Raw genomic sequence first — 15,305 nt, forward strand, 5'->3', positions numbered from 1 at the left:
TCTCACTCAGTCAAACTTAAGGTTTATCCAAAATCATATCATACTGTCAGTACAACAGGGATTCCGGTCATGGTCTTATCGCACTCATTGCTCTTTTTCTGCCATTTTTACAGGGGTTCTGGCCTAGGTCTCATCATGGCAGCCAGCTTTGTGGGAAAATCTGCGGCGCCACTCCTGGACCTCCACAATAACCGTGGATTCTTCCTGCACCACGTGGTCTTCTCATCCTTCGCCATCCTTTCTGTCCTCACCATCATGCTTCTGCCCGAGAGCAAGCGCAAGTGTTTACCGGAGTCCATAAAGGACGGTGAGAACCTGCGCAGGCCACCCCTCTTCCTTTCCCATGCTGTGGATGGCCTTCCTCTGCTGTCCCACCGCAAGAAGAGCCGAGAGTATAACCCTGAGAACTACTCGCGCCTTGTCACTGCCACCAAGAAAATGCTCGGCCAAAAAGGTGATCGCCCTGAGGGGTCGCGCTTACTCACAGACATGGTACGCGATGATGAGAACGAGGCCCTGCACGAGGAGGCCTAGAAGGAGAACTGCACCCCGAGAAGCCACAACCGCCTTATTTATTTGACCTTCCACCGCTGAGACAGGGAATCCGTGCTCACTGTTACAAAGGTTGTGCGTCAACTGACACTTCATTGTTGAGTGCAACATTGCTTTGATTGATGTTGCACTGTTGTAGGCATTGGTGCCTACATTTGCTGTTCGCTTTTACAGGAATCACTTCTTTGACTGTTATATGTACTGTGCCAGGACTGACTGCCACAGTCACAGGGACCGTCGCCTCGACTCGGTTCTCCATGTTGCAGGAATTTGTTCTTCAATGGGGTGTTCCTTTAACAGCTATCGGAACCTTTGAATGAGTTGGCCCAGGCCAGAGGCTGTTACAGAGATTATGTGTTAATTGTGAGTTCACTGCCGCAATGGCTCTTGTCTGATTCTTTGGGGCTCATTGCCATCACCAAGGGGCGCCTGCCAAATGGCTTCCATAACTTGACTCTGCTTCTCCAGTGAGGGGAAAACAGGAGGGAGTGAGAGAGCGTACGTACGTGAAACTGGTGTTGCTTCTGTGTTCTATGGCGGGAGAGCTGAGACGATGACCAACACTTGCCAAGTGCCCTCACCAAGGCCTTAACTAATCAAATGCTTCTGAAGTTGCATGTGCTGGTGTGAGGTCTTCCTGGGCTGGCTCCAGAGGGACCACCTGTCCAATGTCTTTCAGCTCATGCCCCTAGGGGTTCAGGACATGCGGATTTGACTTTGCTAATATGAGCGTTTCCTTCAGTCCATGTTTATAGCGGCGACGGTGCTACTAGTTGGCCTAGTCTTACACTGGTTTCTGGCCCTGCAGGCTGGCAATGGCCACAGCTCTTTATAAAGCATCGCTTACTCTGTTCATCATTGAGAGTCTCGGAGGTGCAGGTGACAGGGTAAACCGCCAGGCCTTACTCTACTGCTAAAAATCATTTTTAATTTTGAGAACAATTATTGTTATTTGGTTAATAATAATAATAATTTGGCATTTATATAGCGCTACGAAGCCTCGGGTATCTTAACACGGCTTTTTATTACCCACGGTGTGTGCTGCTCAGGATTCGAACCTGCGTTAGCAGGGATGTCAAAGCGAGTGCTCTACTTGCTGTGCCACTTGACCGGTTAAGTTGAGGGCTTTCGTAGCAGGTTTTAATTTCACTTAGCAGTGGTCACCTTTTTACCTCGGTTCTGCCTTTCATAATTCACTCCATGAAAGCTGTAACCCTGCAACAGGAGCCCTGCCACCTGGTCCACCTATCCATCTGCTCTAGCTTTGAACTGCAATCCATAGGCCCTTGTGAAGGCCTTCCCTGCAGACCACATTGCTGCATTGCAGAATGCAGCCAGTAGAATGTGTCCATGATTACGTGGTTGCTGTCTTCCTCCGTGGAGTGAGTGCTTACATTTCCAGGCAGTGCACGTTTAGCCAGCTGGGGGCAATGTTTGGTAAGTGCTAAAAACTGCCTCTACCTACACAAACCCAATTTGATACCGAGTTTTCAGACACTCCAATGTCATTAAACAGCTCATGGGGAAGTGCTATCCGTGAATCAGCAAGGTTCAGCTGCTCATTATGGTCACAGTAGGAATGCTAGTAAGAACATTACTTTATACATTTGCTGATAGGTCAATGCATTCAGTAAGACACATGATGTGGTTTTGGAGCGTCTTTCTATTTGTGGAAGACTATGAAAAGTATGTCAGCTGACAAAGCTGCCAATTTACTACTTATGAGCCAGGGTAGAGAAGACAATAAAAACACTTGTTCCAAGTAAAAGCTACAATTTGTATATTTACCCGTTGGTTGCTTGGTTTTGTGTGAAAACAGGAGGTTTATACAGGAAATAGATATCCCTCTACCCCGTCCCCCAGTCCCTCTGGAGTTAGGACATAAACATGTTTATGCCGTATGCAGACTACTCCTGAGGCTAAATAGAAGAGAACACATCATCACAGCCCTGAGACGTGTACATTGACTACCAGTAAAGAAACATATCAACTTCAAAGCCAGAGGCGTTGCTGGTGGGGGGGGGGGGGCTGAGGGGGCTATAGCCCCGGGTCTTTTGGTTGTAGCCCCAGATAGAAGCTCAGGGGATACAACCAAAAAGGCTAGCTAGCCCCCAGTCGCGACAGCCTCAAAATTAGCATAGCCCCGGATCTTTTCCAGACCTAGCAACACCCCTGTTCAAAGCCCTCTGCATTTCCCATAATTCAATACATGGACAAGGAGCCAAATTCCTTCAAGCAAAAAATGACTCGATACTAACCCAGATGAGCTTTAAGATACAGCACCGACCACCAAATAGAAACAAGACACCACGAGAAAACAAAATTCAGAGAAGTCTCCTTCTCTTTTCCTGATAGTGAAAAATATGGAACTCTATCTTGAAGGAAATCCGAACAGAGGAAGACCACCTAACTTTCAGGAAATGGCGAGCAACCTGGCTATTAACTTGGCATGATTTAACTGGGACAACAACCATCCTTACAAGCGTATGACTTACACACAACAACCATCCTCATGAGCAGATGACTTACACACAACAACCATCCTCACAAGCAGATGACTTACCAGATACAATGCACAAACCTCTTCCACAAACTGCAAACCTGGAATAAAGAAACTGCGAGATAACTGCCCACAAAAGAATCAATGCTGCACAATACTCAAAGATCACCAGAAAACTCACTAGCCCTTCCCCTTTTCTCTTCCACACCCCACATGCTTGCCAGAAACGGCCATCAACAGATGAGCACATCTATCCTATCGCTCTCTGCCACTAACCAGCCCATCCCACGTTACCTTACAGTGCCACGAGAGTGCCAGAAGACCATGGACATGGCAGAAGTGCACGTCTAAATCAACTTAACATAACAGTGTGAAGCTGCAAAAAATACTTCTGCAAGCTGACTCTGGTTAAGACATGGGCTTTCTTTCTGGCCTGCAATGCCATCCCACCAGACCTTAGGGAAATGAGATCCACGGCAATGTTTTGCATAAAGCTCAAGACCCTGCTGTTTAGATAATGCTTCTTGGCCTTGCAGCGAGGAGCATTGGTTTCTGCTTTCCATCACTGTTGGCCCCATTATGGGGCTGTGTCTTTAGTATGTCGGGCCTGATTTAGCCTATGTCTAAACTTGTTATATGTCCCGTCCGCGCCCTCAAGCCTCGGGGTCATTTGATGCGCATTATAAATGTATTAAAGTAAAGTAAATGGCGAGTAATTTGGTTATATATACTTTTGAAGGCACTTCTCGCCATACGATATGGAAAGTACCAAACCATGCTTGGGCACGTGAGCCAGTTATGAAGTGACGCTTTATTCCTGCATGGGAGGAAGTGATGGGGCAGTGGATGTAGATTCCGGCTGGACGCACACAAAACGTTTCGGCCCAGGAAAGGGACTTCATCTGGGCAACATCATAAGCGGAAGTGATGCTTTCTGAACCTGCTCAGAGATGCTATTTTCGTTAATGTTGAAAAGAAGCATCACTTCATCTCTGACTCGTGTGCCAAGCACCTTTTGCCATTTTCCACATCACCGCAAGAACTGCCTTGGACGTTTAATCTTATAATGTTTGCTCTCAGACCCGTTAGCTTGAGAGGCACCTGAAACTTAGAAGCAAGATTGAACGCATCATTACCAAGCAAATTTACTTTTATCCCTTTCTTTGTACATCTATCCTAACGGAAATGCCTCCTGCTTTTTATGGCATGTAAGTATACATCCACAGAGCGCTGAAAGGGTTAATATCCCTCCTATGGATGTATTCAAAATGTGGACGCATGAGTATGGCTACGCTAAACTTAACGGATCCAAATTTCGAGCAGGCGATATTATAAGAAGAAATAATAATTTAGGACGCTTCAAAAAAACATGGCTAACTTACCATGTGAATAGTGAAGTAGTTTCCTGTTTCATTGACAACATAATTGAGTTCAAATGCACATTCTTGCACCATTCTCTTCTCCTATGTGTCAAGAGTATGAGCCTTGCAAGGGACATGGAAATGTCATAGAACCCAAATGACAAGAACATTGGATAAGAAGTGCCAAGGATCCCAGCGAAATGTGCTGTACTCTAATCATTCAAAACGTAGTTTAGCATAAATTCATTGACTACTTTGTCTTTACATTGCTCAGGAAATATTTTCCTGTACCCCTGATCGAAGGAGCTCACTCATATATGACACATTTTGGTTAGAGATCGCCTATGTAGGAGTCAAAGGAGTGATTACATTGTTGGTTCATCCAATTCTTTTATGTATATTCTCATATATTCGAAAACCTCACTTGAAGCACTTTTTGGTGCATTATCATCGCACCCTAAACACCATGTGAAGCAAGCACTAGTCATTGCTCATAGTATCCTGTTAATAAAGTACATATTTTTCCGCTATATTACATCATATGGAGCTATCAATCTTCTGTACAGAATTTAGCAATGGAATGCTTGATCTGAGAGAGCTGGGGATACTGCTGCCCAGCCAACACGTGTTTCGCACATCACTTTCTTTCTCAAGGCTGTGAAACACCTGTTGTACTAAAGATTTCTCACTCCAAGCCAAAGCGTAAAAGATATAACTCATATCCCTCCTGATACGTTCATGTTTTATGTGTTGTATATATTCATATTTTTTATTCCATTTGTTGAAAACAGTTTTCCATAGCTTATAATCGGAGTTCAATGTATCGGTGTCAATGTCAAGAATAATTGAATAGAAAGTCTGGTATTAGCATGGTAATTCTCTCACGGCAGGTGGAACATTTTGAAATAGCGAAGAGATTTTCATGATTGTTTCCCAGGCCTTTCCTTTTTATGTGATGAGCATGTGAAGCTGCTCAATTAAATGCAATAAATAAGTCAGAAAATACGAAATTACACAAAAAGGTGAAATGCTGTTCTTGACACCATAAACACAATCCTTTCATTTCTTCGATTATAGTAAATAAGCGGCTAAGGTGGAGCGGTAGCTGCAGATACCTGCATGTCGCAGGTTCAGTCTCAGACCACCATTTCATGTTTCCAAGGTTTACACAAGAGATACCATGGTCCCTGAGATGGGCACGTTGCAAGGGGATAGCATTGTTGTTTTGCACAACGCCAATTTAAAACCCTGAGGACATCTAAGCATTAAAGCCCTGTGGCATGGCCAGTCGCTCAGGAGCCAGATTCAGAAAGCTAGTGAAATACAAAGCTTGTTTGGCCGCATTTGGACTGGGGTCCGGACTGCTGGCTCCGGCCTACAGTGCATGGGCGTTTTGGAACCACCGGCGCTCCTCTTTGGTAAGCGCTCGCCTCCACCGTTCCTGATGCACGTTTTCAGGCCCCATTGGAGTGAAATGGCTATGGCTGAGGGCTTACATTATGCCCTCTGGAAGGAGGTTGCTTGCAGCGGGGCTGCCAGGATGGTGGCACAATGAGGCCTCAGTGCTAGCATTAGTGCTACCTTGGTGAGGGCCAGAATGTTGACTGCAGCCGGGCTCCCTCACGCTGTGGAAGAGGGGGGCTTGCAGGGCTACTGAACTGAAGGCTCACATGAGGACTGCACCTGTTGGGCTTGTTGCAGTTCTGTTTGTCACTAAATCCATGCACAGGCATAGGTTTCTACTCCAATAAAAACCCACAACCCTTGATGAGAAAGAAGCAGTATGGCAGGCCTCATTGTCCATGGCACACATACCACGTCTAGATTCATCCATGCAGTGGCTCTGACTGACTACTAGGGCAGGCGGACTGCTGGCAGATGGCGGCGGGTGCTGATGGATGTCCCGTGCCGGGAACTAGAGATGGAAACAGGTTGGCTTAACTGAGGTGCAAGCTACATGGAAGTCGGGAGGAGACCAAGTAGGGCCCAGGTTCTGGATCCCAGCCTTCAGCTACTTACTCTTGGATGGGCATAAGACTACAGCACACAGTAGTCAGTGGTGTTTGTGAGGAAGCACTGATGCAGAGTTGGAAAGTGAGGACGCCACCACCAGCGGAGCTGTAGACCAGTCAGGACCCTGTTGTGATGTTCTTTAAGATGATGTGAGTGGTACATGCGAGCGTAGTATAAATAAAGCGGTGTCAGGCTGCACGCGTCATTAAGATCACGAGCGGCTTCCATGAATCATGCCAACTGACTGAAAAAAGGGGGAAGGTAATCGCAGTAACCTTGATCCTTTGCCCACAGCACTGGCATCAAAGCCGGTGCTCTTGGTTCGTGGAAGGAGCTTTGGGTCAACGAAACCACACAAACCTCATGCGCCTCAGATTTAGTGGTGCAACGCACACGGCAAGAGCAGGAGGTAGCTGCAGAGCCACGCAGTTCATGCTGTGCTCTTGATCTGACAGTGTTCCAGAGTTAACGAGGGGCTTCCTCGACCACGTCCAGGCTTTGCAAAGTACTATCAAGATGGATACATTGACACAAGAGGTTGCTGCTTCCTGTGGAGTGTGTATGCGCCACACAATATTTTTCCGCTGCTTAGATGTAGAAGTTCACATCCCTCAGCATGTGGCCTAAGCCGTTACAGATACCTACTTGACCACAGACTGTGGGAACATTGTATTTTCTTCTGGCTGCATACCTCTAGTTTATATGTACCCCAAATACACTGTGCTACAGTGTGAGTGTACGTCATAACAGGTTGAGAATATGGGTGATGAACAAGAAGGCGCTAAGGGCCCAGTGATATTTCCCAGATAAAAATGATTTTTGATTCAATTTGATATTTTGGGGGCACTTTCCAGTCAAGGACCGTAGTGGTCTCTGTGGATAGAGCACCTTGAGATGTTTTTTGATGAAACGGGTGAGGTGAAAGACAGCGCAAAAAGAATCCACCCTTCTTTACTCATCTGGTCCTGCAGTTCACGGGATCTTCAAGACCCTGAACCTTGTTGATAATTCAAATGTGGCCGCCATGACAGCCCTAAGCAATTACTTCAGCCTGATGGTTAACTCTGACTACGCACGCTTTTTTTGTCAGTGACGCAAATCAAAAGGAGGAGGAGATGCTGGACGCTTTCCACGAGAGGCTGTGGCGACTCGCCTTCCTGTGTGTACGTCTGTATGAGGAGGACAACATTCGAGCTCAAGTAATCCAGGGCTGCTTCTCAGTTAAACTAAGAAAACGCATACTACGTGAACAAGGTATCCGTTTATCGAGAATACTGAAAGTGGGTAGATCTCATGAATTGACAGAGGTGAGAGCATCCAGAATGGACTCCACTTTGAAGGAGTGTAAAGTAGAAGAGGCGTATGTTGTGGGTAAGCAACCAGCTACATCAATCCAGAAATGGGCCCTTTGAATGCAGTTTTTCATATCACTCATGGCCAGGGTGAGAGTTTGGATTGCGCTCTGTATCAATTCCTCTTGAACTCTTGTGCAACTCCTCGTGCTTCCATGGCTGTTGCACCGGCTGAGGTACACTTCATCGTTGTCCACGAGGACTGGTCCCTCATCATAAGTCTAGTAGACTGATGACGATTTATAATGACAAAGTGAGAATAGAAAGGAGGGTCAATGATCACGATTGCCAAAGACGAGGGTTGCACATTCAAGAACTCGCTATTGGTAATTTGGTTTTTATCGAGGACTCAATGGTTGACCGGCAAGTTGAGCCTTGCGTATGAACCTCATCCATTTCAGGCGGTTGACTGCAAAGGGTTGATGCTGGCCGTGTCCTGTGGACGGGAAACCGTGACAAGAAACTCCTTTTTTTCTTAGAAGTTTGGAGACCCTATGATTGACGATGATGATGGTGGTGAGTCAAAGAGGGACACGGAAGGGCCAAGGATTCCCCGAGATGTAGATCAAGACAGCACAATGCGAGCCCACGGTATGGGGGATGGTGAGACAAGAGCACCTGAGGACAATAATATAGAGTCTTCTGCAGTAATTGGTCCTACCCTTCGATACTCACGAAGGATCTCTCCACAATGTCCATTGTATTTAGATCATTATGTTGTAGACACCCAATAATGGGAGGCTGAATAGAAGTATGCAAGAATCCATATTTGGGAATATTCAGTTATTTCGCAATGTTTGGTTAGACTTGTGTTGTTGTTATGATAAAGGAGGAGTGTTGGGAAGCCTTTAAAATTACGTGTATGGCGCGTCATAGCGTAGTATGAATAAAGGGCCGTCATGCTGCTTGTGTCAGTAAGAGCATCATACCAACTGACTCCCGTGTGGTTACTTATGACAAGGGCCCTATAATCCCAATATCGCAATTGTGTAGCGAGGAGCCACTAAGGAGCCTGGTTCTTTGCGCACAACAGGGCATTGCCCGCTGACCCAATGCGCAGAACACACCCCATAAGACCATGCCCTCCCGTGCACTCATTCATTGCAGCAAGCAGCTTCAATACAAGCTGCACAGAGCCAGACGCTAGGGAGAGATAATTATATTTGTAATTATAGTGCACTTTCGGGTGCATGTAGTGGAGCATGATGCACTACTTCAGCTTGAACAGTCAGCTGCAACACATGTCACTGGTGTTGCACGTGAAAACCGTCTATGTTATGAGTCTAGCCTATGTGATGAAGTTACATGCAGGCGAGGGAGTCATTGAGGAGAACAGAGGGTACGAGGGAAGCCACCCACTAAGTGATGCACCCAAAGGAGCTGTCGCATGGGGGAACCCCTGCCTCCTCCACGTCACCCAACAGGAAGGCGGAAAACATCTGCCTTAGGCAGAACCCCCCGTCCCCCGCCACAAAATGCCCGCTCTGCTATCTGAGAAATGACTAGATGGTGAGGAGAGGTCAGGCTAGGGTGACCAGGTTTGAAAAATAAAAACCGGGACAGGCCACAAACATAAAAGTAGGACTAAGGCCGCCGCCATCTCATTCAAGCCTCCACCCCCGACTGGGTAGGATCGAAAATTAAAATAAATACAATTTCCAGCACTTCTCCACTTCCATATAAACCGCGGATTCGCCTGTGACACCAAGCATGTTAAACAGAAACGTTTGCTTTGCTTGGTATTACAGGCTCTTCAGTGAGTGGCCCTTACCCACTCCCATGGTGCAAGCATTTTTATAGAAAGGTTGGGGGTTCGCACTTACCCTTGGGTGGGAGAGACGCACGTGACAAATGTGATAACTGGAGGCAAGAAAAAACGTGTTATTATCAATGAATGTCGCCCTAATGCCAGGGCTCCTGGCAACACCGGGACGTCAGGTCAACAGGCCGGGCACATGTGCACGTGCAGTACGTGGATGTGAGCCCAGAGGAAACAGGAAATGCAGCGGCCATCTCATCCCTTCAGAGTACTCTTCCTGTGTGTGCTCGTGGCGGGAGGGGTGTGCTCGCTGGAGGCAGTTGAGGGGCGGCGCAGTGAATGCCATACAATATCCACAGGGAAGACCACTTACCGGCAAAGGGGTAGATCGGCACACAGGGCCACTCGGTTCCGATTCTGCTATGGTGGCCGTTACATTTCAACAGCCCATGGAACACTCTTCACTAGTGAACACAGCCAACCACGAGATGTAGCATACCACGAGGGGACTCAAAAGCGTGAGGTGCGGGGGTCACGTATGAAAGGAAGGCAAGCATTGCAAAGCCCCAACCACTCATGTAACCGATGATCATGGGGAAATGGACCAGCAAATAACATGTCTTATTGAGGTAATTAAATGTATGAAGACAATGTAAAAAGAGGCAGAAAGATGCAAGCTCCAAGGGAGCTGGGAGGGCATCCCAGTGAGTCTGGGTGTTGGCAGAGACAGTGAGGGGAGGAGTGAGGAGCAGATGGCTAAGCCAGTTAGCAAGGGGGGCTTGATGCAAGCAAGCAGCCTATTGGAGGTTATAACCCAGGAGTTGGCAATTGTCGGAAACTTTTGAGAATGAGTAGCATTTGATCTGGCTGCTAAGGAGTATAACCCAGTTCTTGGTGTGAGCCAGGAGAACCTCCAGGGTTGAAAGGGCACGTCCTTATCACGGAGGCTGGCAGAATCTGGCAAGAGGATGTTATGGTTCTCGAGCCCAGGTGGGGGACCATTGGTGACTGGTAGTCATTGGGGGTAACTGCGGAGGCCAAAGCGATACACATGTTATGACTGATAGGCGTATAAGGACCCCAGAAACTGCAAGTGGATTGAAGGGTTCAGTGTCTTTGCATTGTAGAAAAAACACCTTTCCCCAAAAACCTCTGAAAATACATGCTCCAAAAATATCTTTTCTTTTGTAAGCCTTGTTCACAATCACCAGCCCTTAAATGTCGTCCTTCGCTCAGGACACAACATTGTATCCATTTTAAATGTATTGCGTTTACCTCAGGACAGAGGGCCGTCTAGTGGACAATGTGGAATTAATAAGGCAGCCTTGTCTGCCAACCTACTAATTAGCTTATCAAACAGTCACTTAAAAAAATATGGTTTACTATTTAAACATTTCTGTAACCAATCCATTTCAGGAGGGCACACACCCTCAACAACCCCTCCCCGTCCTGAATGGCATGAAGTTGGAAGAGAAATGAAAAATACTGCCAGCGAACAATTAATTCTGAAAGCTCTATCTTTGTAAAACATTGTTTAACAGTAATGTAATTTGGGAAAGGAATGCTTTTCAGCCCCCCGCCACCTCACCATGAACCCCACTTCCCATCGCTTTCCATTCAACACTATCCTTTCCATAAACATAAAACAACTTTCAACACCTTTTTGAAAAGAAAGAGGCTCAAAGCAAAGAATATATTTTGAAGTCTATTTTATATACAATGGCCCGGATTCATGGAATTAATTGCATGGGAAAAAGGAGTACTTGTGCACCATTCTGCGTGCAAATCCCCGTTCATCGATTCTTGGAATCGAATGCACAGTACTTTTCATGGACTTGCGTGGAGTTTGTGCAAGCTCGGCACGTCTCTGCGAGCCGCCGTGTGCCTTACGCGAGACTCCACGCAGAGCATGGAAGTGGCTTGGCAGAGGACTGTTAAGGGGGCGGAACACCGAGAATGGGGAAGAACTTGTTAAAAAGTTGGCGTTCCGAGGAACGGCCTGCAGGCGGTCCCTAGCACGCCTACAATTGCGCGGCACGAGACATATTCATGGATTTGATTGTGCAACCTCTCGGCTGGGAAATATCCACGCAAGACCTGCATACGATCTGCCACCTGAAGGCAGGCCTAAGTACATTTGCGCGTAGTATTTGCAGCATCGAGGTGGGGTTCCATGTTGGATTTTGGGGTGCACATAAGCAGTGTAGCGGGGTGCAGGAACGCTTTACAGGGGTAAGCACACAGATTTTCCGAATACAGACCGAGTTAGGATTTTATCATAAGCAGGTTGTCGGGGTGCCGGGAACAGTTACGGGGGTCCCTGCACAGGGTCCCCTAGATGCAAGTCTGCTTGCGGGGGACCGCTCAAACTGCTTGAAGGGTGCGTGTATTTGCGCCTGGGGGAACACGTAAAGGTAGCTGATCTGGCTGTTAATGCTCTGCACGTGGCCGTGTTGGGGGTGTTCCGGCCGTGACTTGTGAATACGGTTACTGTGCACGAACAATCCCATGAATACGGGGGAGGCGCTCATTGTTTATTCTGCGTGCAGGCTTGCACAGTGTCATTCTCACTGAGCACCCTTGCAGGATTTCTGCGCACATTTCCATGAATCGGGCCCGATGTTTCGTAAATCAATGATAAGACTGGATACCGAACTGGCGGAAATCCTCAGGGAGCAGCAATTCAGATCTCCTGTAGGGAATAGTGGTGGTTGCTGACTTTGAAAGGTGGTGGGGAGTACATTTTGTAGTCTGAATTTGGGAGCCACCCAGCACAGTGACCGAGCCTGGCCCCCTTAAGAGAGGTTTGAGCGAGTTTTCCCTCCAAGAATTTTTTTGAAAAATGGGTTCCAAACTGTAATTTTCTGCCCAAATTCAGATACAAATACACACACATTAGATTTTAGGTACTAATTATGGTACTGGTTGACAATTCGTCACAAATGACCATCACCAAACCGCTGTACGACCTGCACGGATACTGGAGTATACAGAAAGGGCAACAAGACAAATATAACTGTGTGGGCTTTCTCCTGTAGGAAGCGTGATGTACTTTTGGGCGGATACATCCCGCGTTTCAGTTTCTCATGAGTTCACGTGTTTTCATAGAGATACCAGATGAACACAATTCTAGACTAATTAAAGGACACAATATTTCTCATTAAAAAAACGAAAGCAACATGTATGTGCCCCCATAATGCTAGATGGTTCCACTACTGCCTGATGCATAAAAAGGCCCTTTTGTGTGGCTGAAAACCTTTTAACTGATTGCCCTACCCCAGGGGCCTGCAACCTGCAGATCTCCAGATGATTTGGATTACAATTCCCAGGGTCCCTCTCCATTGACTAAGATGACTAGGTCTGGTGGGAGTTGTAGTCCAAAGCACGTGAAGAGCCAAAGGATGCTGACTCCTGTCTTACACTTTGCTCCTTCGGCAGGAAAGGTATGCAGATGTGTGTGCATACCAGTGTGGTTGACTTGGTGCAACCCACAGAGTGGTATAATGTGCCACAACTAGGCGGAACTTGCAGTCGACCCTTGCAGGGTTTCTGCTTTGCTGCAAAAGGGAGGATTCCTGTGAGCATCGCTGGTGTGCACCAGTTCCTGTTTATCTGATCCACTGTGCCTAAAACTGGAGCCACCATGGAGATGGCTGAAGCATCTCTGAGGATGCTGATCACAAACATGTCATCGGGGGCTTCTCAGAGAGGCTCCCGGGAGCTTTACATGGTTTCCATTTTTATTGGTTGTGAGTCAGCTGCAATGTGACAGGGGAACATCAGACATGCTCGTACTCATCACATGTGCTCTGATACATGTTTGAGAATCACGCCTCTGAACTATGAGATTGTCCACATCTACTGCTATGAAAGGACTTGCTGGTTGCATCCGGGCACAAAGGGGTGTCGGTGCCACAGTCCAATGGGAAAGGAAAGGCTGCTGCGGCGCAGAACACCATGGAATGGAATCGCCTTGCTCGCCGGAGCGCAATGCAGAAAATTATTAGTGCAAACAATCTTTATTATAGCTTTGGTTTTGTGGGTCTTGTACACAGTATGCAGGTCAAGCAGCCTGGCTTCCATATTGTGTGTAGTGCGTTTTTCACTTGCAGTCTCTGTGTGTGTTTATGTGTGCATTCCTGAAAATCTTGTGTAGTATGATATGATAGGTTTTTTATAACACGCTTAATACCCAGAGGTTTCTAAGCCCGAACCCAGGGATCGAATATGTGTTGCTCCATGTTGTCTTGCTTGCAAGGCGAGCGTGTTGCCCCCGAGCTATCCTCCCGATACTAAGTCAGGACATTGAAGAATGCTATTGCTTACATTTAGAAACCAAGTCCCTAACCATCTCCTCTCCCATGCTATGTGAAACCGAGCAGCTGCTTAGTGATTATAGTGTCATTTCAGAATGAAGGCGGCCTATTGTGTGACACATTTTAATCCTCCTCGCCACATGCAACACACCCTCATGGACCTCTCTGCAAAATGACAGGCACTGAGCCACAGAGTGCTCTGGTGCGGAGAAAACAGCTGAGCTTGATGGCACTCTACTAGTGTGCGTTGCATGTTTCGGCAAGGAATACCACTGCGTGGCACTGCAGCGTTCCCTGGGATTACCCCGAGTGTATTTGTGTAAAGGTGTGTGCCACTCAGCACTTCACGACATAATGTGCCCCCCCCCCCCCTGAGAGGGGGGACATTATCATTGGAAGTACGGAGATAAACTGGGACTCTGCGTCTGTGTCTCACCCACCCCCCTTCACTAGACTATTTATTTATAAATGTATACGGCGCCGCATCCCGGCGCCAACATAAAGACAAAGGACGAGATGGATGAAACGAGACAACACGAAGAGAGAAAAGGAAAAACACAGCGGCCCTCATTACGACCCTGGCGGTAAGGGGTTTACGCCAGCGTTAGCTGCGCCGACCCCTTACCGCCAACTACGAGTTCCCAAAGCGCCATGGTCACTTTTCCGCCCGCTTTTTGCGGGCGTAAAAATCCATGGCGCTATGGGACCTTGGTGTTAATTACGCCACCGTAATGTACGGTGGCGTAATTAACGCCTTCCCCACTCCCATTGAGCCCTATGGGGCCGAAATGGGAATGGGGAAGGGTAAATGGGTCAATGGGGACTTACCGCCCCGCCAACCTCGGAATGGGGCGGTAAGTCCGCCATCCGCCATGGCGTAAACGGACTTTACGCCATGGCCGAAAAGTCCGTCGATGGCGGAAAAAATCCGCCAGGGTCGTAATGAGGGCCAGCGTCTCAAAAGGCTCACTTGAGGAAGGTCTTCAAAGCTCGGCGGAACTTTAAGCTGTTTCTTTCAAGTCTCAGAGCAGTTGGCAGAGTGGCTCATAGCTTAGCGGCTCTAGCGGAGAAACATCGACCCAATCCTTTGCTCCACTTGTACGCTACACAGTCAATCCGACCCTGGTTTCCTGAACGGATTGGTCTGCTGGGAGCATAAGGGTATACCAGTGACTTTGAATAGAGAGGAGCATCTCCAAAGAGGCAGCGGTGTACTAATGCACCGGCTTTGAAATCAGTCCGATCTTTCACCGCCAGCCAGTGAAGATCTCTGCTTCTGGCCGAGATGTGCTCACCTCTGGGAATCTTTTTGATAATGCGCACGGCATTGTTTCGAATGATCTGACATTTTGTCAGGCAGGCAGTGTTAGCTCCTATCAGAAGCGTGTTGCCATAGTCCAGCCTCGATAGTATAGTGGCTGGAGTGTAGGCACTTATTAAGCTTCCTGAGCC

At 47.5% G+C, this 15,305-nt stretch overlaps 1 protein-coding gene across 3 annotated transcripts in view; it reads left to right on the forward strand.

Annotated features, from left to right (window-relative positions):
* The window catches only part of SLC22A31 (solute carrier family 22 member 31), a 325,367-nt gene extending 320,419 nt beyond the window's left edge, over positions 1 to 4,948 (forward strand). For all 3 annotated transcript variants that reach the window (XM_069635621.1, XM_069635629.1, XM_069635633.1), the window contains one exon: positions 114 to 4,948. In XM_069635621.1, coding sequence (XP_069491722.1) covers positions 114 to 534 — 421 coding nt within the window. In that variant the 3' untranslated portion in view covers positions 535 to 4,948. The remainder of the gene's footprint in view (positions 1 to 113) is intronic.
* Positions 4,949 to 15,305: the final 10,357 nt, after the last annotated feature.

Source organism: Ambystoma mexicanum, chromosome 1q (genome assembly GCF_040938575.1).
Source record: "Ambystoma mexicanum isolate Mex_15411 chromosome 1q, UKY_AmexF1_1, whole genome shotgun sequence".
NCBI classification, from domain to species: Eukaryota; Metazoa; Chordata; class Amphibia; order Caudata; family Ambystomatidae; genus Ambystoma; species Ambystoma mexicanum.